The 25,332-nt window shown below is 47.5% G+C and overlaps 1 protein-coding gene across 1 annotated transcript in view; it reads left to right on the forward strand.

Annotated features, from left to right (window-relative positions):
* The window catches only part of Ptprn2 (protein tyrosine phosphatase receptor type N2), a 744,114-nt gene that overhangs the window by 681,773 nt on the left and 37,009 nt on the right, over nucleotides 1-25,332 (forward strand). The window contains exons 16-17 of the mRNA XM_041638770.1: nucleotides 14,889-14,962; nucleotides 20,644-20,721. Of these exons, the coding sequence (XP_041494704.1) occupies nucleotides 14,889-14,962; nucleotides 20,644-20,721 (152 nt within the window). The remainder of the gene's footprint in view (nucleotides 1-14,888; nucleotides 14,963-20,643; nucleotides 20,722-25,332) is intronic.

The raw sequence follows: 25,332 nt of genomic DNA on the forward strand, positions 1-25,332 counted from the left end.
AGTACCAGCCTCCACTGTCGTGGGGTTGAATTGATGTGTGTTGAGAACCAGCCTCTGCTGTCTAGGGGTTGAATGGATGTGATGTGTGTTGAGAACCAGCCTCTACTGTCATAGGGTTGGATGGATGTGATGTGTGTTGAGAACCAGCCTCCGCTGTCTAGGGGTTGAATGGATGTGATGTGTGTTGAGAACCAGCCTCTACTGTCATAGGGTTAGATGGATGTGATGTGTGTTGAGAACCAGCCTCTACTGTCTAGGGGTTGAATGGATGTGATGTGTGTTGAGAACCAGCCTCTACTGTCATAGGGTTGGATGGATGTGATGTGTGTTGAGAACCAGCCTCTACTGTCATAGGGTTGAATGGATGTGATGTGTGTTGAGAACCAGCCTCCGCTGTCTAGGGGTTGAATGGATGTGATGTGTGGCCATGTTGCTTCCTGTGACAGGGAATCTCCCATGTTCCCTTAAGGGTGCTCCCTCCTCAGCCCTGGCCTTTGGCAGGTGCCTGCCCCTCAGACCTAGCTCTCCTACACAGAGAGTGCACATCTACATTAGTGTGGGACCCATACGGCCATGCTGGCTCACTTCCAGGTTGCCTTTGAATCCGGGTTCTTTCCCTAAAGGTGGTTGTTAGCCGCAGGATGCCAGCCCTGCCCACCATCCATGGTTAGTGGGTTATAGCAGTAAATGGTACTGGGCCTTCTCGCTACTAGAGGGAACCTCAGGAAAACTAGGAGATTCTGCCCCTACCTGGCTTACCGCACCACAGCCTCTCTTTGGCCTAACTGACTATTCTTTCACATTTCTCACATCTTCAAATCACTGGTGAAAGGAGAGTCAACTGGCAAACGATACTTGCCTCCCTTCCTCTGCACAGGCTGGGATCCACTGGGCATCCTCCAGGAGAAGTCTCGTTGTAGAGCCTGTGCCTGCAGTGTAGCAACGTGAAACACGGCTGGATCCTGCCAGCTCTGGCTTGAGCTTGTCTAAGTATATACAGTGCACAGCCAAAGCTGGCCAGGCATCCCCTGTGTCTTCCTGTGATAACAACACTAGTCTCAGTCTGTCCCCACTGCGAGTGGAAGAAATTGAACTAAAATAGCTGTCTAACCTGCTGAAAGTTGGAAGCCAGCCTCACCCTTAGATGGCTGCCTGCAGAACTGGCCCATCATGGCCTGCATGCAATGCTTGACATGATGCTCCCAAACTCCCCAATACCGTTTTAAAGTTCCCTGTTAAAATCTCTCGGCAGTTACCCACAAACTGGCTCTAGGCTCCCACACTCCCACTCAGCATAGCTGTGTAGTTCCCTGGGACTTTATTCCGGGCCAAATGATGAGTCTATTTCAGGCATAATAATGTCAAAATCCATTAGCCCACATCTAAAAATAAGGCTTTTCTTATCTATAGCTGCAACCCTGTTGTTACATCACTAAGCAATGATGTCTCATCGCTAATGTCATCCAGCCTTGTCGGCTCACTCAGGTTCTGTGACAGCTGATGAGTGACTTACATGGCAGCAGCTTTTTGCCTCCAAGTACTGGGGCCCAGATATCCCCAATGGAAGGTCAGCAGGACAAGTTCCTGCTGAGGCTACTCCTTGGCTCATAGTGTCTAAGTCTGCAGTCCCCACCATTAAAGGACACTGTCACCTGGAACAAGGCCCAACTCTTGACCCTGGTGTGAATATCCTGTCAGGTGTAGTCTCTGACCCCTGGTGTGAATATCCTGTCAGGTGTGGTCTCTGACCACTGGTGTGAATATCCTGTCAGGTGTGGTCTCTGACCCCTGGTGTGAATATCCTGTCAGGTGTGGTCTCTGACCCCAAGTGTGAATATCCTGTCAGGTGTGGTCTCTGACCCCAGGTGTGAATATCCTGTCAGGTGTGGTCTCTGACCCCTGGTGTGAATATCCTGTCAGGTGTGGTCTCTGACCACTGGTGTGAATATCCTGTCAGGTGTGGTCTCTGACCCCTGGTGTGAATATCCTGTCAGGTGTGGTCTCTGACCCCTGGTGTGAATATCCTGTCAGGTGTGGTCTCTGACCACTGGTGTGAATATCCTGTCAGGTGTGGTCTCTGACCACTGGTGTGAATATCCTGTCAGGTGTGGTCTCTGACCCCTGGTGTGAATATCCTGTCTGGCGTGGTCTCTGATTCTGAAAGGCAGGTATCTGGAATTCACTGTGTGATGTTTGAGAACATGGCTCCATGCTTTAGGGTCCTTGATATCCCCGTTATGTACATCGGCCATTTGTCTCACTCTGTCTTGACCAGAACACCATCATGGCTCCTAGTTTAAATTTGGAGCAGCCCTACTTTTCTTCCTTGCATGCCCCTAGTAAAGCAATCCTCCCACTGGCCACCCTCCCTTGGCAGGTAGTCACTACCTGAGTACTGTTCAAGCTCACAGAAGCTCGCCTGACTCTTGCCAGGGCACCTTAGCCTGAGGGATGTGTCTGGGCCAGCACACCTTCACAGAGCTACAGGGATCAGCATGTCCCACAGCCTCCATGCCTGGAGCCTTCCATCCTCAGATGTGCTTCCTCCTCACCTTCCTGTCTCCATCCCTGTCTGCTCATAGTTCTTACACGGTCAACAGAGTGAGGCTTCCAAAGATTGGCTAATGGTAGCCTGTCATCAGGAACCAGGCTAACCCTATTCAGAGTCCCAGTCAAGACCACACACACATCTGAGTACCCATGACACCCATAGACAGCAGAAATCTAGTCCAGAGAGTTGAAGACCAGATATCTAAATGTCTGCTGGTTACTCCTTGTCATCTATCTCAGGGTGGGGGTGTGGTCAAGAGAGCAGCATTCCACCCAAGAGTTTGTGTCCTAGGCCTTCATGAGACAAAAGCAAGTGGGCTAAAATGAGAGGACTCATACCAGCTTGAGTCAGAGAAGCCATGATGCTACTTGTGACCCAGCGTGGGGCAGGCAAGGAAGTCAGGTGTGGGAGGTGAAGGCAGTCAGCTGCGCCCAGCTTACAAGTCTCAAGAAAGTTGTTTTAACTTCCTTATCTCTGTCATGTTTCGTCAGTTCCGAGTCATGAAAGTTGTCAGACAGCTCGCACACTGAGGAATACCCAGTTTTGGGAGCTGAGACCGCCTTGGGGTTGGGCCCTAAGGCTGTGGAAAGTAATCTGTTGGTATCCCAGTGGAAAGGAAGGCAAGGTGGCTAATGTAGTCACCTCCTGGACTAGGAGGTGGCCTTGTCCATCCTTAGTTCAGTGTCATGGAGGGAAGAGCCTAGTTCTCCTTGCATATTTGCATCTGGCAGCATTAGATGCTGAAGTTCTGGAGAAGATTCTGGGCATTGGCTCCTGCACATCTCCTCACAGAGCTCTCTCCCTACCCTACTCTGTCCTGTGTCTAGAGAGTTAAACCTTCCTTACTACTCTGTGGTTCTGGAACTCACAAAGATCCTCCTGACTTGCTTCTCCCCACCAAATGTTTGGATTGAAGGCTTGTGCCACCATGCTTGGCCTAGACACTGCTCCTTAGACAACTGTGTCCATCACTCTTGTGGTCTTCCACCTGAGTAGTAGAGACCATGACCTTCTTCCTGAGACAGTTCTCTTCTGCCTCTATAGAAGATGCCCTCGTCCTGGCTACAAGATGGCTGTTCCTTTAGGGCTCTTTGATTTTCTTCCACAAACACTCATTACAGGTTAAGTCTCTGAGTTAAATTGGGTAGTTCCAGATGCGTTTCCTTCTGTGCTTACCTGGAACCATCTTATTGATCTTAAGACAGCATTCCAGGGGTCAGAGGACACATCTCTGGGTCCCCATTGAATATCAAGATGTCTGTCATAGATGGTCCCTCTGCCCTCCTATCCCCCAAACAAGCCTTATTTTCCCCAAGTTACTCAACACAGAGACCAGTAAGATTAATGTTCTCCACAAATTATAAAAGCACGGTGTGCATGTGTGTGTGTGTGTGTGTGTGTGTGTGCATGCGTGTGCGCGAGAGTGCACATGCGCGTGCTGATGCATGAACATTATGTGTATGAGTGTAGGAATCAATGGGCAACTTCAGGTACCATCCTTAGGAATGCTGTCCACATCCTTTGAAAAAAGGTCTCTCTTCGGCCTAGAGCTCATCAATTAAGCTAGACTTGCTGGGTAGCAAACTGCAGGGATCTTATAGTGTCTGGATTAAAGGACTGTACCACCATGCCTGATAGTTCATGCTGATACTAGGGATCAAATTCATCTCCTTATGCTTGCAGGCAAGGCTTTACCAACTGAGATACCTCCGCAGACTCCAAAGTGTGAGCTGCTGACCCACTTCCAGCTTAAGCCCCTCAGAGGCCAGTGTGTGCACCTCGCGTCCTTGTGCAGAGCTGACACACAACCCCCTTGTGGGCCGAGGACCTGGTGGGAACACTCCTCTCCAATCCCTCTTTGTGTAAAGTCAGTAGGGACAGCCCCCATTCTGCCAGCTGATCTCATAGGACCCTGCACGAGCATCCATGTAGCTACCTCAGTAAGGGATATAAAAGCTAAGACCTGAAGGAGGTTGGTTGGCTTGGCTGAGAATGCAGCTGGGCCAGAGTCAAGCATCCCATCCCATCCCGGTACATCATCAGCCCCTGGGAGCAGAGCAATGAAAGCCCAAAGATTATGCAACAGAATCCATCAGCCTCAGTTTTGCAGCTGAAATCCAAGGTGAGAGTGTCATCAAAGCTCTCCCTGCTCACCAAAAGCTGTCTTTGTGTTCATATGGCACTGGTCCTGTGGCGATCTGTGTTCAAATCCTTCCCACCCCACCCCACACACCTGCTTAATAGAGCACTGGTCCTGTTGGGTCAGGGTTCGCCCTGATGACTTCAGTGTAACTTAATTATATACAGAGGGACCATGTTCCCAAGAATACTAACGTTTGGGGGAGAGTGGGTAAAACTTCTTCGCATCCTTTTGGGGTGGACACGTTTCATCTCTTAGCATTGAAAACTTTAGGAGAGCTTGGTGGCTGGGTAGGCCTTGTGGGACGCAGCAGTCTGGATACATATGGGATTAGTGCCATTGTTCTGTTCAGGCCCAGTCATGCCGATGAGCTAAACTTCTACATCGGCATGGCATTGTCTCCTCCACACTCTACCTGTACCACCATTGCTGGCCTAGGAGGCTGCCCTCTTGAATTTTAAAAATCCACAGGAATGCTTCTGAAAGAATCTTAATAAATGAGACCTGAGGCTAGAGAGATGACTCCCTGAGTAAGAATCACTTGTACTCTTGCACAGAGGACTTAGGTTTGGTTCCCAGCACCAGCATGGCAGCTCACAACTCTCATTTCCAGGGAAGCCATTGCCCTCTTCTGGCCTCCACGGGTACCAGGCACTTTCATGAGGCACATGCATGCAAGCAGGCACTCTACATACACACAAAAACCAAATTTTTTATACAGTAACACACAATAAATAAATATTTTTTTAAAAGTAGAAAATAAAAATATAAGACCAAGAGTGGTGAGTACCACCACCACAGGGCACTGTCACCTCTGTGGGGCCTCTATCACCTTTGTGGGGCCTCTGTGGTTCAAGGTAGCCAAAGCCAGGCCTAAGTCTGTTAGACAACTTGCCAGAGAATGTCAGCACAAAGCAGGCCTAATAGTAGGACTATCTTGGCATATAGGAGGGATTCCTGAAAATGGTACCCATGATAATTAATCATCACTTTGGATTTGGACTTGCTATGGAAACACTTCTGGGGTGTCTATGAAGGGGTTTCTGAAAAGGTTTAACTACAGAAGAAAGACACCACCAGTGCAGTCAGTTTCTTCTTATAGCCTAGGGTTCCAACTCAATATGAACTGAGCCATGCTGCCCCTACCATGACGGACCAGCCCCGAAGACTGTGTGCCAAAACAAACCCTTCCTTACGTCATGCTTGCCAGGTGTTCCCCAACAAGAAGAAAAGTCACTCTTGTAGAAAATTGTTCCCATTAAGTGGGGACACTGTGATGACAGACCTTCTGGAAACTTCACTAGACAGCAATGTAGATTCGGAAACTGAGCCAGAAAAGCCTTTGCAGTTACCTGAAGCAGAGCCCAATGGGCCATTCTGGTGGGAGTTGGGAAGACCTGAGTGACAAGAGCCATGTGGATGGCCAGTGAGGACTCCTGTGAAGACCTGAGCCATCTTGTCGCTGCCCTCATTGACTGTGCATTTTACAAACTTGGCCAGTGCATGGTGGGATAGGGAGAGTGCAGAGCAGACGGTGTAGCTGGGCTCCGGCACCTAAGGGACTTCTCCTGCATTTTACAAACTTGGCCAACGCATGGTGGGATAGGGAGAGTGCAGAGCAGACGGTGTAGCTGGGCTCCGGCACCTAAGGGACTTCTCCTGCATTTTACAAACTTGGCCAACGCATGGTGGGATAGGGAGAGTGCAGAGCAGACAGTGTAGCTGGGCTCCGGCACCTAAGGGACTTCTCCTGCATTTTACAAACTTGGCCAGTGCATGGTGGAATAGGGAGAGTGCAGAGCAGACGGTGTAGCTGGGCTCCGGCACCTAAGGGACTTCTCCTGCATTTTACAAACTTGGCCAACGCATGTTGGGATAGGGAGACTGCAGAGCAGACGGTGTAGCTGGGCTCCGGCACCTAAGGGACTTCTCCTGCATTTTACAAACTTGGCCAGTGCATGGTGGGATAGGGAGAGTGCAGAGCAGACGGTGTAGCTGGGCTCCAGCACCTAAGGGACTTCTCCTGCATTTTACAAACTTGGCCAGTGCATGGTGGGATAGGGAGAGTGCAGAACAGACAGTGTAGCTGGGCTCCGGCACCTAAGGGACTTCTCCTGCATTTTACAAACTTGGCCAGTGCATGGTGGGATAGGGAGGGGCAGAGCAGACGGTGTAGCTGGGCTCCGGCACCTAAGGGACTTCTCCTGCATTTTACAAACTTGGCCAGTGCATGGTGGGATAGGGAGAGTGCAGAGCAGACGGTGTAGCTGGGCTCCGGCACCTAAGGGACTTCACCTGCATTTTACAAACTTGGCCAGTGCATGGTGGGATAGGGAGAGTGCAGAACAGACAGTGTAGCTGGGCTCCAGCACCTAAGGGACTTCACCTGCATTTTTCACCAGTTTTCCCGCCCACAGCGGTGTAGAAGTTTAATTCCTCAGATGACTGGGCCTGAGCAGAACACAGGGAGCCAATCCCAGAGACATCCACAGTCTGGTGAAGTCTACATTCTGCCCATGTCCTGAAGATTTCAGTGAGGCTGAGATATGAACTAAGCTGGCTGACAGAAGAAATATCAAGGTAGTATAGTGTAACATGAGGGCCTGATTTTGGGGGTTTTTGTCCTGCCCAGTTCCCACAGCTGGTATGTCCCAAAGACAATCACACAGAGAGTCTATATTAATGATAAATTGATTGGCCCATTAGTTCAGGCTTCTTATTAGCTCTTATAGCTTATATTAACCCATTATTTTTATCTATTTTAGCCACATGGTTCAGTACCCTTTTCAGTGGGGCAGATTACATCCTGCTTCTTCAGTGATCTGGGTAGGACTGGGAGGATGGGCTTCCTCCTTTCTAGAATTCTCCTGTTCTCATTGCCCCACCTCTACTCCCTGTCTGATTGACCCACGTATACTTCCTGTCTAGCCAATCAGCATTTATTTAAGACGTGATTGACAGAAAAAGAACCTCTTACACCAGTACAGCACTCAGGCTGTAGCATGGCTATTGCTCACTATCCTTATCCAGGTCTATGCGGGGAGGGGCAGGGTAACAAGCAGAGCAGAGAGATGAAAAAGGTATCACTTGCTAGAAAAACAAATGAATTTAAAGTTGTTAAGAAGATAGCAGAGAAAGCAAGTGAAATTGTTAGATTAGTACTACTAAAGGGAAACCACGTACTCTATACTGAGACAACCCACCCATCAAAGGCTCTATTTAGTGAAAATGCAAATTCGGGGTGGGTGGAAGCCTGAAGTGAGAATAGCAAGAGGTTCTCTGCTGGAAAACAACTACCCAGAGCAGTGCATCCCCAGGAATAATGAAAGAGAACAATGTAAACCAAGGGGCCTAACTACATTCCAGACCAGCATCATCATCGACATGGCACAATTATGTGCAGACATGAAAAACACAAAAACTGAAGGGTCATAGAGGTTTCTAGCAAGGTTCCAGGAAGCTCCTCTGGCTAAGCATGGCAGGGCCAGACTCTATAAGGAGGCCTTGAAATGCAGTTGCTCAGAGCTGGGAAGGCAAATTCTAAGTTGTGTTGTTGAAAATACTAGAACTGTGGGATGTCCACTAAGGAAAGCTGAAGGCACAGAGCAGGGCCACCCCCAAGAGAGACATGCGGATGCTACAAGCTGCTGTAGTGGAGCTAACCACGCCTGTCGGAGTCCAGGCGATTCCATCGCAGGCCACGTGGCACTGCAAGGTTCAGCGTTTCTGCTGTCAGCTTTGCTTTGTTCTGTTCTTTCCTTGCTATTGGCTCATTTCTACTTTTGGACCAGGGATGTTTGTTCTATGCCATTATATTTTGAAAGTATGCAGCGTTGGTCTTACGGGGCTTCTTGAAACCACCTGAAGGCTCAGGAGAATCCCCAGACTTTGTGCTTTTGAATGATTGGGGACTTTAGAGATGGACTAACTTTATTTTGCATCAAACGATGAACATGAGGGCTTTAGAGGACAAGGATGAAGTGCTGGCTGTGATTCAAAATAACATATTTGAGAGTCAAGAGGGTGAGTTCTGAGTTAATCTTTTATTTTTAAGATTTATTTTTATTACACATGTATAGGTGTTTTGCCAGCATGTATGTCTGTACACCAGATGTGTGCCTGGTACTCTCAGAGGGCATGAGATCCCCTGGAACTGGAGTTACAGACAGTTGTAACCCAGGTCCTCTGTAAGATCCATTAGTGCTCGGAACCACTGAGCCATCTCCCCAGCCCCTGCAAATGTTAGTCTTAATTATCAACTTGGCTACATTTGGAATCACTATGGAGACACACATCCGGGTGTGTTTGGGAGTATTTTAGAAATCCTTAGCCTGGCCTGGAGAAATGCGTCAGTGGTTAAGAACACTTGTGGTGGACCCAGGTTCAGTTCCCAGCTTTCACGTGGTGGCTTACACTCATCCAGAACTCAGAACTCCAGTTCCAGATGATCCCATGCACCTTTCTGACCTCTAACAGTCACCAGGCAAGCATGAGATGCATGCACCACATATATAAGTCTTAAAAAATAACTTTAACTAAAGAGGAAAGATTCAGCCCAAATGTGGATGGCAGCATCCCATGGGCTGGTATAGCCAACCAAATAAAAGGAAAAAGAGAGGGAACAGCAGCATTCAGCTATCTTTACATCTTGGCTGTGGATACAATGTAACCATGTCTCCCCCAGGGTGATGGACAGGAATAAGATAAATTGTTTCTTAAGTTGCTGTATCTGGTACTTTGTCACAGTAACAAGAAAAGCATGCCACAACTATGAGGAGGAGTAAGGAACATGGATGGGTGATCCAGGTGTGTGAGCAGCATGTGCAAATGAGTGAGTAGTACAGATGAGGGGACAGAGAGATGCAGAACAGTGAGGCTGAGGGCCATGGAAGGAGGAGGACCACGGAGAGAAGAGAAACAGGAAGAGATGAGCAACTTGGAGGAATGCATGTACCAGTAAGATGGAGACGATTGGCTGTATGTTGCAGCTTGCTTGGACCAATAAGTGCAATATCAGGAATTGTAGGAACCACCTTCCTGAGAATTCTATGCTAGAAAATGTCAGGCCAACAAAATATGGGTTCCATGCATCTTCTGAACATACCGGGATTCTAGATCCCACATTCCTTAGTAATAAAAGTTCGGAGCCCTCCACAGTGTTTCAGAATGCTGTCTTCCTGGGCTTTTTGCCCTTGCAGTTCTGGAACTTGTTTCCTATGTTCACATTTGTGAAAGTCATTTTGTATTTACTAAAGAGACAGCAGTCGCTACACACATTTGGCTAACTCAGTGGACTTCCACTCTGCCTGTGGGTCTATCTGTAGTCTTAAACCTATTCCTGAACTTCTCACTGTGTTCCAATAATAGATGCTATTTATTGAAACAGTCCTGAATTAGATAATAAACCTTATATTTTGAAGTCCAAGTCCAATTCTCTGAAATGTTTATCCAAACACTCCAGACTAGCAAGTGGCAGGACTTAGACTTGAAGCCGTTTTCTCCAATACTGGTCAAGAACACTGTCTGATCTTCCTGGGCCTCCAAGTCTTCAATCTGAAATAAGAATATAACCCTGCGTGGTGGCAGCACTCACTCTTAATCCCAGCACTCCTGAGGCAGAGGCAGGCAGATCTCTGTGAGTTCAAGGCCAGTCTAGTCTACAGAGTGAGTTCCAGGACAGCCACAGTCTCACAGAGAAACTCTGTCTCGAAAACCAAATAAATAACGTGGAAATTAGGAATATTTCTGAATCAAGTAATAATGCATGACAGATACTGGCTGTGTCAGAAGAGGAAGGTATGTGGTGGGTTTGATTAATAATATCCCCCATATATGTTCCTGTCCCTCCCAGATAATGAGATTGTGAATCTCCTTTGAAAGAAAATAGCTCCAATTAAGACCAGATGCAGAAAGTGAGATGTTCTTGACTTCTGAGTTCGGACTGTTTTGTAAAACATACACATTTATTAACTGAAATGGCTCAAGAATGCCATTAGATCTTGGCCTGTGTGTTTCCCTTGAAACAGGAAGGAGTGACTTCCATAAGCTAGAGATCATAGTGGACTAGCTGCCTGTGCATAGCCATCTGGCTTCCCTGAAACTTGCACTTGGTCTCGCATGTTTGGATTGATCTCATAGGCCCGTTTACCCCCATTAACATCCCAAAGGACAGGCAGGCATGCTAAACCTTGCAGTTTGGGAAGCCTGTCTTTAACACTTGTGATACTGTATTATGTGGTATTTTATTGGCTTCCATAGCATTGCTTTAAAACTATGGACAGGGAAAGGAAACCACAAATGACACTGGAGCTTTGCTACTGACTTTTCATTGTGCATGCCCCTGCTGTCCATGGTGCACTAGCCCTTCCAGGGTGTCCTCCAAAGTGGACCAATGTTAAAAATAAAAGTTCAACAGCAAAATACTGCAACATACAAAACTAAATATACTGTCGAGGGCAGGAAGGCCTCTCCTTGACTTGAAGCTCTTACAGAGATGACCGAAGGATGACTGTGCAGCCTGCCTGTGCTCGGCACAGAGATCCACAGCAATACCATGGAGCCAACCCTGCTGTACACTGGCAGATAGCAGCTGCTATGACAGGCCCTTTTCATATTCAGACTGCAGGCTTCTGGACCCCATATTTTCTCCCCGAGCCTCCAGATGTTGGGGACGTTTTTATGGCTTTCTAAGAAGAAAGTCCAGCTGCTAAACCCGCTAAACCCAGGCACACAGCTACCCCATCTGGGCCACAGTGGCCCTATAAGAAACCACAGTCACTCTCAGGCCTCCCTAGCATAAGCCACACATCCCTTACTGAGCAGGCAACACTGGAGCCAGGAAACCACGAACTGCGGTCTGTCTTTTCCTCATTCTCTCCCACACCATCCCCAGCTGGTTATAAATGTTTCTCAGAAGAGGCACCCAGCTGTGAGATGGTGTGTTGAGAACATTTAGAGTGAGTCAGATTTCCAGGTGCCTCTCTGGAACACTCTGGAAGCAGGTAGTAACATCACTCTATTACAGAGTCGGTTTAACAGGCTGCCAATACCAACTCGAAGGCCTCTCTTTTTTATTTTATGTGTGAAAATATAGAATACTGGAGAAATTAAGACTATTCCTTAGCTGGGCAGTGGTGGTGCATGCCTTTAATCCAGTACTCAGGAGGCAGAGGCAGGTGGATCTCTGAGTTCCAGGCCAGTCTAGTCTACAAAGCAAGTTCCAGGACAGTCAGGACTCTTGAACAAAAAAAACCCTGTCTCAAAAAATATTATGCAGGAAGGAACCATAAAGTCCATGGGATTTTTTTTAATCACCCATACCTCTGCTCAAAACTGCAGAGATGTCTTGACATCCACCATCTTAAATGCTTTCATGATGCTTCTGCAACCCTCATCAGGCACATAGATGGGTAGATGGGTGTTCATACTGTAAGATGTGTGAGCCTTCATCCTGTCTCTGCTGGAAACACTCCCAGCACATTCTGACAGACTGGACCCGCAGCCACTGCTGCCGAGAGCCCCAGAAGACCACGCTTCCCAAGTTCAATCTGTCATAAGTCTCTGACTTCCCCAACTCTAGAACATGGTGGTGGTTGTTTTGAATTACATGCATGCACATGTGTCTGTGTGTGAGTATGTGTGCAGATTCCTTCAGAGGTCAGAAGAGAGCTGGTGATGATTCCCAGGAGCTGGAGTTATAGGCCATTGTGGCCCACCAATGTGGAGGCTAGGACCCCAACTGAGGCTGCCTGGAAGAGCAGTAAATACTAATAAACTACTGAGCCGTCTCTCCAGCCCCAGTCATTGTGTTGTTATTGTAATAATTGTATTTAATTATGGCTGTGGTATATGTAGCTCAATTCATAGGACAGTTGCCTAGCATGTATGAAGTCATGGGTTCCATCCTCAGCCCTACATAAATCCAGTGTGATGATGAGCGCCTACTGTCCAAGCACTGGGGATGTGGAAGCAGGGGGATTATATATTCAAGGTTGTTGACTACACAGTGAATTAGAGGATAGTAGGTGCTGTAGGAGATCGGGTGAAGGAAAAGGAAAAGGAAACCTGGAGAGTGAGTCCAGTGGGTGAGAGTGTTACCGCTCTCCCAGTGGACCCAGGTTTAGTTCTCAGCACCCACTTTACCAATTCACAGCCTCCTCCAAGTCCAGCTCCAGGGGGACTGAATACCTCTGTACCCACACAGAAACCCATAGTTAAAAATAAAAAATTAAATTAAAGGCAAAAAGATGGCTCAGTAGATAAAATGCTTGCCATGCACGCTCAGTAAAACGAGTTCAGTTCCCAGAACCCACCCACATTAAAGAGAGAAGGGAAGAACCAATTCTACAAAGTTGTCCTCTGACCCACATCCCACCACAAACACACAAACACACACTGACACACATTTTTCTTTAAATTTAAGTAAAATCTTCAAGAGAAATGAAAGAGCTAGACATGGCTGTGCATACCTTACCATTACCAGCATTTGGGAGGCAAAGACAGGTGGATATCTATGAGTTTGAGGCCAGCCTGGTCTACAGAGTGAGTTCCAGGACAGTTGAAGCTACATAATGAGGCCTTGTCCCAAAATGAAGTTACAGAAACAGAAGTGCATGGGGGGGGGGGGCGTTGAGGGGATGTGGTGGAGGGGAGGGTTTCAAGGCTTCACTGATACAGCAGGGCAGCTCTGGTACCTAAGAGCTACCTTCTATAGGAAGTAGCTATCTGAGGAAGGCTCTATCTTCTACAGGAAGCGGTTATCTGAGGAAGGCTCTATCTTCTACAGGAAGTGACCTATCTGGGGAAGGCTGTACCTTCTACAGAAAGTGGCCTATCTGGGGAAAGCTCTACCTTGTAGTAATAGGAACTCCATAGAAGGAGCTGTGGGCCGTTTCCTGCCTCCTAGCTCCCAGCCGCCGGCTGGCTTTACCCAAAATAATTACACAGAAACTGTATTCTTTTAAACACTGCTTGGCCCATTAGCTCTAGCCTCTTTTGGCTAATTCTCACATCTTGATTAACCCATTTCTAATAATCTGTGTAGCATCACGAGGTGGTGGCTTACCAGGAAGGATCTTAACGTGCGCCCATCTTGGAGAGGAGAGATATAGCGTCTGCCTCACTGACTTCTACCCAGCATCCTGTTCTGTTTACTCCGCCTACCTAATTTTCTGTCCTATCAAAGGGCCAAGGCAGTTTCTTTATTAACCAATGAAAGTAACACATAGATAGATGACCTTCCTCCATCACTACCTTTTACAGGAAGTGGCTATCTGAGGAAGGCTCTACCGTCTACAGGAAGTGGCCTGAGGAAGGCTTAAAGGGCTCCCTAGCACAGATGGTTCTGTCTCCCCAGAATAAGAGACACAGTGTTGTGTGCTCCCCAAAGAAACATCTCTGGTGGGGGAGCAACGATCAAAAGTGGTGGCAGCGTTTGAAGGAGAAAAGGAGCGTTGATAGGATCTGGTATCTTCGGCCCTGCTGTCTTCATGTCTGCCCCAGTTTCACACAAACCCTGTACTTTCCACATAGGCCACACTTTGGAAACTGCTGGAGAGATGGCACAGAGGTCACAGCAGGCAGGAGGCAGCCTGTTCCCTAGCTAAGATGTTGCCTCACTGATCCCACTGGGGGCAGTTTCCACAGTTGTCCCAGTCTGCCCTTTGAGGGCATGCTCTTACTTTAACAGTGGACATGTTTCTCTTTGCACCCTTTTCATCTGCGTTTTCTTTGGCTCTTTCTTTCCCTTTGAAACTAAATTTTAGCAATTGGAAGGTTTTAATGATTTATCAACAAACATTTTGAATGGCGGCCTTCCTGTTAATATTCACGTTATTGTTCATTTACTGTATATTGGTAGAGTTGTCTGTCACTGCAAGGCCAGTGCTCAGTTAATGCTGCACAGAAGATAAACTTGGCATTTGAGCTCTACACAGGAAGACTGTCAAGGTTTCTGCTAAGCGAGAGGCCCTTGGTACCTTTCCCCACATACCCTGTACACAACCCTTATACCAAAGATTCAAGTATGGAGCATGGAAAGGAAAGGCCCACACTGCAAGGCCTGCACCAGAAAGGCTAGAGGGGAGTCTTGGAGCACATGGAGCCCACACAGGCACCCCAAGCCCGCCCAAGCAGTGGTTAGCTTTGCTGGATTCAGAGGTCTACACAGTTTAACCTTCTGCTCTTGCTTGCTTGCAGATGACCACTCCAGGATCCTGCTGAAGTCACAGAACAGCCATAGCAATTCGGACTACATCAATGCCAGCCCCATCGTAAGTCCACGGTCGCTGGGGAGGGGGGACACAGGCTGTTCCTCGGCATGCTTGTGATGTCACCCTCCCTCAGTGGCACAACTGTAGGCATGGGATGGATGTGCTTGTTTCCAGCCTCGCACTGGCTTCCCACTGTGGAGCTGGGTTGTTGGGATTGGAAGCCAAGAAGCTGTGCAGAATCACAGACCATGCCCAGAGGCATCCTGGTCAAAGCAGGGGGTCCTGGGACAGATGTAACATTTACGACACTGGGAGTTTCCTTAGCTGGACTCGGAAATATCAGGAACCTCGCTTCAGTTCTGAAGTGCGCATTCACCAAACAGGGCCTGCAGCATTTTCTGACGAGGCCCCCACAACACCATGAACTAAAAGTGCACAGGTCATTTCCACGTTACAAACCTAGATCATGCCCTAGGTTCTTTCCACTCCTCTAGAAAAAGTGTCATCTATGAGAACAAGTCCAGCAGTTGCGGGAAAGTGACAGACTCTTATGAGACGTTACCATCCCCAGTGAGCGGCATTGCTGTTAAGACTCCAGCATATGCAGCTGATCCCCCTTCCTGACACCTCACACATGCCACACAGTGAGTGTGGGCCTCTAGTAGACATGAACTGAATGAAGAATTGATGCTTTGTCTATACTACCTGGACCCAGACCATTGCATGTGCACCCGTACACATACAGACTTACATCCTTGTGCCTCGCTAAGGACTGGCTGCTTTACTCGGCAAGAGTGAACTTTGAAGCTTGGGCTCTTCCGTCTCAGTGGCTCTGATCTACAGTTGCTCATGTAGTCTCTCTGTGTAAGACTAATTCAAGCTCTGGCTTGAGCCTCGCTGGCTGACTCACGTCTGAGCATGCCCAGGCTCAGGCTCCACATGACAGAAGACTGACAGGTGATAACCCCTCACAACCAGCTGAAGTGGTTTTCCTCTTGTCCTGATCCCTACCTCCTGAAAAAAAAACTGGATGAAAAAGCCAGAACGGAAGTAGCAGTCATTTTCAAGTCCAAATGTCAAGAGCACATGCCACACAGCTAGGGTTCAGGCTGAAGCCTTGCCTCAGGGTGAGTTCATATGGGTCATACCGACACCATCCACAGACCAAGAGTTGGACGAGCTCATGTTTAGAGTGACTTCCCAGTCCTTGCTGTCCATGGCTTCAGGTCAGAAGGGTCAGTTGAAAAGGCAATATTCTGGTAACTTTCATTTTCTCTTCACTTCATATTATAATTCTTTTTTTTCCCCCTTCTAAATTTGGATTGTAAGAATAAGCAGAAGAAACTCATTGTGCCGTCTCTCTGAGATAACTGGAGGAAGACTGCTAACGACCTTCATAGCAGCCTCAGAATGAGTAGCTAGCTTACAATTACAACCCAGACAGCCCTGGCCATGCCGTATAAAACCATGATAATTACATCTGGGCCTAGTTCTCATTACATTTCAGGAAAATCATCCCGTAGTAAATAAAAAGCAGTCTTTGCTTTTAAACAGGGGTCATGAGAGTAAACGGGGATTCCGCCATTCCACGTAGTGCTTGTGAGAGAGGAAAATCATCGCTTACTCTAATTGCTGGGCTTCGCTACTCTGGAGGCCTCAAGACTAAGTCAGGCCACCCATGTGGTCGTGGTTCAAATAAGCACTCGATGTATGACCTGGAAGCAGCCTGAGTCCTAACACCACCCAGAAGCAACTCAGGCGTACGTCCTAGTCAGTGACGGGAGGAACATGAATGCTTCAGTTTAAATGCATTTAACTAATTTAAGTCAGGACAGGGAGGATCCTAAGGAAAGGATGGCAGATGTCCTCAGAAACTGGCCAAGTGTGGGGGACAAATCGTGGGCTCTCAGAAAATATTCGGGAAAACATCTGCGCCTGTGAGCTTGGTGTACGCAAGTGTGAGATCTCAGAGTAGGAAAGACCCTACGCAGTGTCTCCTGGTTCCAAAGCTCAGATACCCAGGAGCTCCCCATATGAAGACTTTTCATCAGGACAAGAGTCTAGTCCTGTTTGCTTTTAAGAAAACATGCTGGCCATGTATGTTGGCACAGGCCTTTAATCCCAGCTCTTGAGAGGCAGAGGCGGGCAGATCACTGAGTTCCAGACTTTCCTGGTGTTCACAGAGAGTTCCAAGACAGCCAGGACCTTGAAAAACCAAAAAGAAGACAAAAAGTATTTTGGTGAACCTGTCAGGGGTGTAGGGGACATGGAGGCACCAGGGTAAATACAGCCACTGTGAATGACTCCAACACCCAGGACCCTGTGACCCTTCCTAAGCTGGCCATTTGGGGCTGCAGTCTGGGGAGAACAGGACCAGTCTGGAGTACACACTTCCTCAGGAGTGTCTGCAGTAGGGATGTGCTCCATCCCGCCTCCTCGAGGCTTCTGATTTGGAATACTGGATGCTCTGTTTTTAAAGTCAGCTTTCTTGGGAACATTGCTAAGGGTGTTAGTGTAAAGAAGCCAGTAACTCGCACATTTAACAGTGGCCGTTAATGTTTAACAGAAAGACCCTGGCTTGTTCTTCAAGTCATGCGTTTGGAAATACATGGACTTTCACCCCATGTTGTGATAACACCCTGAAAATCAGCCCAGCAAGGGCTAGGCTCAACACAGGTGAATGCATTCCCTTTTTATTGTGCCATTCAAGTGGAGCTCTTGGACTCGGGACACTTGGTGCTAGTGCCTTCTGACTTGGTCTCCTTAAAGTAGTTGAGTTGGATTACCTGTTATACTCATCTCTCTGAGCAGGCTGGGTCACAGAGGAAGCCCCCATTAGGGAGGCAGGATTGATGAGGCCATTGCCCTGCCAGTTTCCTGGATTACCGCTGGAATCTAAACAATGTGCTCCCAAGAGTGCAATGGAGGCTCCACAAAGCAAGTGTAGGCATGTCCCCGCAGAGGCCACTCTTCAGAGCATGGCTTCCACCTCAATGCTTCGCAAGAGTTTACTGATGCACTTGGAATACCTGCTAGGGCATTTGAGTGGACTCATGTCCGTGGAGTTCCAGTGGACAACATGTACCTGTAAGTCACAGTGCCCAGCACACCCAGAACTGAGCCCTAGAGCCGCAGAGACTGTGTAACTGGCTGCTTATGGAAGCATATCACAGAGAAGTGGAAAGCAATGTGGAGGAAAGAGGCAAACCCTAGCCTTGAAGAGTAGAGCATTCTGGAGTGGACGCTATGGTAGCTGCCCGCAGGCAGGTCTGTTGTCAGATTCCCCTGTAAGAAAAGTCTCATTCATAGAACTCATCAGCCCCCTCCAAGCAGTTAGCCTGCCTTGAAGACTCAGACGTGGGAAAACTTCGGTCTGTCTAGCTAAATATTTGCCTCACTTCTACTCCGACTGAACCAAACCAGGGCCTGCTTCCTGCTGCCCCACACTGCTGGGTGTGAAGTGCCCAGTACAGTCACCTCCCGAAAAGTCAGCATGGTCTGTGCATCCCCTCTGTGCCCTGTGTCTGCCGCTGCTTACCACCTCTTCTCCTGGGCACTTCCTTTCTTCACTTCTGTCTGCTGTCTGAACAAGGCTGATGGGCTTAGAGAATTTTTCTTTAATAACAGTTCAGACCTATCACAAAAGCAAATGTGTTTGCCCTCCTGAAACACTGCCTGTATTTTTTCCTTTTAATCTCATATTTCTCATTCTGAAAACAGTTTAATTGGTAGTTTGAACATGTCACAATTTTTAAATGTGCTATAGTCTATGGGGCAAAAGAAATCGCATCTGAGAAGGGAGTGGGGCGCCGCTTCCTCTGTCTGGCGGTTTGCAGGAGAGACAGGGTCTCTGTAAATAGCTGTCACCCCCAGCAAATGCATATTTTGAAAAATCAAAACTTTTCATTTTTGCTAAGCGTTTTTCTGCTGAAACATCTTAATTGGGGCTTTCAGTGAGAGAAACATAATTTTACCTGTATTGTGTATGCTGTGAATCTCAAAGCGAGGTCCAGTTTTAATTATGAATCATGAAATTAGATGCACAGAAAGCATTTCCCCTGCCCCAGTGCAGCCGGCATCACATCGCTGTTCTGTTGGAATTACTCGCACCGGCTGCTTTGTGCTCCTGCCCTCCTTTATGGCTCACGTAATTACAAGATGCGTCCGGCACCTTTCTGTGCTGACAGCCATCATCCCTGCGAGTGCTTGCAAGCTGTGCTTGGGCTCACGGGGCTCAAGACGCGTCCCTGAGCCTCCACACTGAGCATATGGCTAAAACTTGTTACCTTTATTGCTGTGCTGAGAAATGAATTGTCAACAGTTATTTTTAAACGCAGCCCCCTCATGTGTGTGTGTCTGCACGCGTGTGTGTGTGTGCGCGCGCGTGTGTCTGTGCATGTGCGCACACACGCGCACATACACGTATGCTGTTATTCGAATTCAGGGCATTATACATGCTAGGCAAGTGCTCTACCTCCCAGCCACAGCCTCACCCCACATTCTACATCTTTAATCAAACACAAAAGTCCAAATGTTGGATGCCAACTTCAAACTTGCCAAGGACAGGGTGGGTCTTACTGTAGCTCTCTTGACCAGATTCTACCCCCATACAATGTCCGAGTCTCTTCCCCCGGGGCTGGTCTCTGGGGTCCCTATGGAAGGGGCAGAACTGCTCTGTAACTTGGGGACAGTGATGCCTGAGGTCCCTGTTATTTGCCGAGTGGCCAAGGACTACCCTGCAGGAAGCTCGTGAATCTGGCTTTCTTTCCTCTGCACCTCACAATGTTCTTGTGTTCATTCTCTTTTTGCCTACATCACCAGTCTTGAAGTTAAGCACTGTGATTTAGGTCTGTTGTGCTGGCCGTCCACTATGGGAGCGATCGAGGCACATGCCGACAAACCAACTAGCCTCAATCACATTCTTTGTTCTCCGTCTCTCACAGTCAGGGAAGAGATGAGACAGAAATGAGCTTCTAGAAGGCTGACCCATGTCTGTGAAATGCCTGTGAACGCACATATGGTTATACACACAGATGGAAAGCATACACCGAGACACACAGGTGCTGGCACAAACATAGACGTGAAGACATACACACATACAGATGACAGACACACAGACTTACACATACACACACAAAGACACAAACATGCAGACAGACACATACCCATAGACATTTATATACATACAACCATGGCAGTCACACACACAATGGACACACATACAGACATGCGACAGACACAGATGCACTGAAACAGGCCAGTGATCCCCGGACAGATGGCTAGCTGCATGTGCCCCTCCCAAGATGGACAAAACACTGAACATGAATGGGCTCCTCCCCAGGAATCTCTTCATGCGCATGCTCTTTCAAGACTCACAGGCGTGTCCACTGCATGTGGCCATGGCCCATTGCTCTGGCCTACTTACTCCCTACTAAACCCCAGTTCTGGGAGGCTTCAGTATATCTTGGAGTAGGTGGAAGTTGTCCCCTTCCCCAAGCTGAGTCTCAGTGTGTGCTGAACAGCATTGCCCATACAGGGAAGTGTTGACTCCGTTCTGCTGGGCTCTTCTCTGCAACATGATAGCCAGGCTGAAGGACTTGCTCAATTGGATGTCCCTGAGGGCTCTGGGGCTTGTCAGGCAGACTTGTCTATGAACAGCCCTGGGTGGAAGCCGTGCTGCCCTGTGTCATGATGTCTTTCTGCTGTGTGACTGATCCTTATACCCACTCTTGTTCCTGCAGATGGACCATGACCCACGAAACCCTGCATACATTGCCACCCAGGGTCCACTTCCTGCCACCGTGGCCGACTTCTGGCAGGTGAATCTTTTTCACTAATTTTCTTTTCTAAAGGTAAAATTTTAATGAGTTGTCCTTAATACATTTGGGTTCAGCGACAGCAACTCAGCCTTGTTTATAGTGCTTTTTAGATATTACATAAGCTATATGAGTCCTTTATTTCCTCATCTGACATGTTTGATGTTTTAAAGATTATCATTCCTTAGCCACATTATAATTTAGCTATATAAAAGATAAAGAAGTGAAATTAATACATATTTATAGTATATTGCCTTCAAATGTGCCTTTTACCTATTGTTTTATTTTTTATGAAAGTAAAAAATGTGTTCAAAATATAGTTTACTTCTTTGAGGATTTTTAATTTTATTTTAAAGGCTGTCCTGGTCTCTCTACCCAGCACAATCCTGCATTGCCCAGAACAAGTCTGAGACTTGGGAAGTAGTTCTAAGATGCATAGATGAGGGCAGAGTTAGGTGGGTCCCATTATGTAGGCTGCTGTTTTGTCCTGTTGACAGTGTCCTTTGCTTTACAGAAGCTTTTCAGTTTCAGGAGGTCCCATTTATTAATTGTTTCTCTCAGTGTCTGTGCTGCTGGGGTTATATTTAGGAAGTGGTCTCCTGTGCCAATATGTTCAAGTGTACTTCCCACTTTCTCTTCTGTGAGGTTCAGTGTGGCTGGCTTTATGTTGAGGTCTTTGATCCATTTGGACTTGGATTTTGTGCATGGTGATAGATACCCGTCTATTTTTATTCTTTTACATGTTGATATCGAGATATGCCAGAACCATTTATTAAATATGCTGTTTTTCATTTGATATTTTTGGCTTCTTTGTAAAAAATCAGGTGTTTGAAGGTGTGTGGATTAATATCCGGTTCCTCGATTTGGTTCCCTTGGTCCTTCTGTCTGTTTTTATGCCAATGCCAGGCTGTTTTCAGTACTGTAGCTCTGTAGTAGAGTTTGAAGTCAAGGATTGTGATGCCTCCAGAAGTTCTTTTATTGTACAGGATTGTTTTTTGCTTTTCTGTTTGAAGTTGAGTGCCATTCTTTCGAGGTCTGTGAAGAATTTTGCTGGGATTTTGATGGTCATTGCCTTGAATCTGTAGATTGCTTTTGGTAAGATTGCCATTTTTACTTTGTTATTTCTACCTACCCAAGAGCATGGGAGATCTTTCCATTTTTCTGGTGTCTTCTTCAATTTCTTTCTTCAAAGATCTAAAGTTCTTGTCATACAAGTCTTCCACTTGTTGAGTGAGGTAACACAGACACAGAAAGGCATTTATCACATGTACTCACTCATAAAGCAAAGAAAGCCAGCCCACAAATCACAATCCCTGAGAACTTAGACAACAATAAGGACCCTAAGAGAGACTTGCATAGATCTCATCTACATGGGAAGTAGAAAAAGACAAGAGCTCCTGAGAAAATAGGGAGCATGGGGACCTTGAGGGAGGACTGAAGAGGAGGGGAGAGGCAGAGAGGGGAGCAGAGAAAAATGTAGAACTCAATAAAAATCAATTTAAAAAACAAGAAGAGTGCCCCGCCCAAATAGGACTAGGTTTGGGGGGCATGGTGGGTCACAGACTGTGCTTGGGGGTGTGTCCTGGTAGATCACCCACTGGGATATAGGGCTAGGCTCCCTCAGCAGCAGGCTGTACCCTCAGGCCATGTGTCAGCTCACAGGGATCCTGCAACATAGGCAAGGGAAAGCAACCCTGCTGGGCATGAGGCAGGAGACCCAGAAGGCCTCTGCCCACTGCTGGGTAAGCAAGGGAGCTGCAACAGTGTGCTAACCCAAGACCAAATTCCTCTGGGTCCCTTGACACATTTTACAGTTTATTAACTCCCAAAAGACAGACTAATTAGCCAAAGGTCAGTAAATCAACTGGCATCCTTGACTTTTGTTGTCCCCTTTCCCAACTCCATGTAAAGAAGAAATGCAAAAGAAGAGGTCAGGGTCCCTGCACCTGCTCAGGAGACTGTTTCCACACACACACTGAACCTCACATTTTATTACCTGTTTTGTGGGTGCAAGACTCGCCAGCCAGGTGGGGTAAGGCTGAGCATGCAACATGTCTACATGACTGCCTGCTCCTTCTACCTGCCTTCCTCACGCCATCGGGAGAGGCAAAATGAAACTGGACTGCGGCGCCGCCCTGTGGATGCTCTTAAGTATGACACGGTTGAGCAGATCATGGTCAGAGAATACTCAGATCCCCTCCATGTTAAATGCACAAGAGTTGTCCAGACCAAAAGAAAATCATCCAGTCACAAGGAACTTGGGCGTATCATCTTGAGAAGGCTTTTCATGTGGAAGCCACCTCTTGTCTTCTTGAATTAACTCGTCCATCTAACTGTACAGAGAACATTCTGAATTGGATGGCAGGACAATAAAAAAAATGCCCAGAGGATCCTAACCCTATGGGGTTCCCACCCAAGTGAGTGTGTGGATGGCGTCTGGCTCCTCCCCCTGTACTTATGCTTCACCCACCAGCAAGTGCAAGTGTTTTCTGCATGGGAGGGGCCTCCTACCAACACAGCCACAACCCTCGGAGGGCTTGGTACAGCAACAGCTGCTCACACCTACTTCCCTCTCACCGGAAAGTCTGTGAACCAGGCAGTGCATCGCTTAGCCAAGTTCATGGCTAGTAAGTTGAAGGGTGTAACTTGTCTCCTGTGTATTGCTGGCGTTTGTAATTGCTAGAGATGGTTAGCTTTACCACTATGCACTGTCCCCAGGACATTTTAAAGAAGCTGGAATTATCAACGAACAATTTAAAGTGAGATAAAGTGCAGGGTCACTTAAGAAATGCTTAGGTCAGAATTTAGTGTATAGTTTAGGGCACCTTCCCTGTGGTAACAGCTACCACAATCAGAAGTGATTCTGCAGCTCAGGATGTCTGTACACTCGAGCTTGCTGAAGCTAGGGAGGGTTCATACACCAAAACAAACAAACACACAGAAGAATCTTACCACACCCCTTCCACCAGGTTGCCTGATTCTCAACATAGCTACTTCAGGGCTACAGCCAGGAGATTCTCATGCCTGCTCGGTAAGCAGACAGATTCTCACATGTACCCATCTCAAGGATGCCACTTTGGAGGATTATGGCTAGGATCTAGGAACAGCTATAAAGAAGGGCTCGTCCTCCATGCTGTGTGTCTGAGGTGCCCACATCATACAGCACGGCTCATCCTCAATGAGTCCCAGATGAGAGCTCATAAAAATACAAAAGGACAGGTACCTTTGCTGCTGGCCAAGCAACACGCACAGAGGAAGCCCGCCTTCTAAAACTTCTCGCAGGACAGGAAACCTCTACAGAAATGTGAATGCATTTTTTTAGGGATAAAACTCCATGTGAAGCACAGGCTGTGAACATCAGACCACAGGTTGAAGGTGGCATCTGTCCTCCTCTGCATGGTTGCAAGTCTAGCCTTCAACAGGAACAAGTTTTTGACCAAAGAACTAGAGACATTGTTACAGACTATCAAGACATAAAGACATCAAGAAAGTCTGGCTCTAGGGAGGTACTGACCCAAGCACCTCCAAAGCATGATTTAAAGGCTAGCCTTGTTAGGCATGAATAAACTTCCATGTCAAAGGCCGGGGTGAAGTAGTCTCACAGTATATAACCAAGGAAGGAGCAATGGCTGCAATCCCTTCTTCCAGCTGCTGTAACTACACACAGTGAGCCAGTGGCAAAGACAGCAAGATTCACTGTCAGCCCAGATTACTCCCACAAGGACTAGACGCTTGTGGCTGTAGTGAGGGAGACTGCATGGGCCTCTCCACCAAATTCAGCACCTGTCTCCAGCTCAATCACATCATGGTCTTCCCCACCCCTGTTCAGATTCCTCTCCTGATCCAAACCCCAGGCAATGGTGTCAGTCCATCCTGACCACTGTGACTTCATCTTGAACACCTCATCCCCCTGCCTCCACCACCTCCCAAACGCTGGAATGACAGGCATGTGTCACCATAGCTGGCACAGATACTATTTCCAAGGAGTGCCACATTTGAAGATTCTGGCTGAACACAAGGGCACCATCGACCCTCTGAGACTCTCTGAACAGCACTGGCTCCAGCCTCACAGACGCACACTCCTGCCTGCTTCTATGCCCATGCTCTACACACACTTGTGAAACTATTGCTGTTTGGGGAAATGATGGAAAGATTAAAGTCTGCATGTCTGCAAGACAGGAACAAGTCTTTTCAAATATTTTGATTCCACAGCTAGTCAGGTCTATAACTGAAAACCCCCAGCAGAGAGGGTGGTCTGCCTGAGAGCCTGAGAAGCCCCATGTTAACCCTTTCCCACAGGCTTCCTTGGCAGGAGACAGAGTAAGCGTTCAGCAATGGATTTTTCTCAAATTAAATCACATTTGAGATAAAAATGACATTAGACTTGTAATGACAGACCTCTATAGTATCAGTGCTTAGGAAGCTGGGGTAGGAGAATGGCAATCAAGGCCAGCCTAGGCTGTATATTACATGTATATATTTGGTTTGCCAACACAGGGTTTCTTTGTATAACCTTGACTGCCCTGGAACTCACTTCGTAGACCAGGCTAGCCTCAAACTCAGAGATCTACCTGCCTCTGCCTCCTGAGTGCTGGGACTAAAGGTGTGCACTGC

Source organism: Microtus oregoni, unplaced genomic scaffold (genome assembly GCF_018167655.1).
Source record: "Microtus oregoni isolate MIOR12 unplaced genomic scaffold, Mior012 000056F_ref0000123, whole genome shotgun sequence".
NCBI lineage: Eukaryota > Metazoa > Chordata > Mammalia > Rodentia > Cricetidae > Microtus > Microtus oregoni.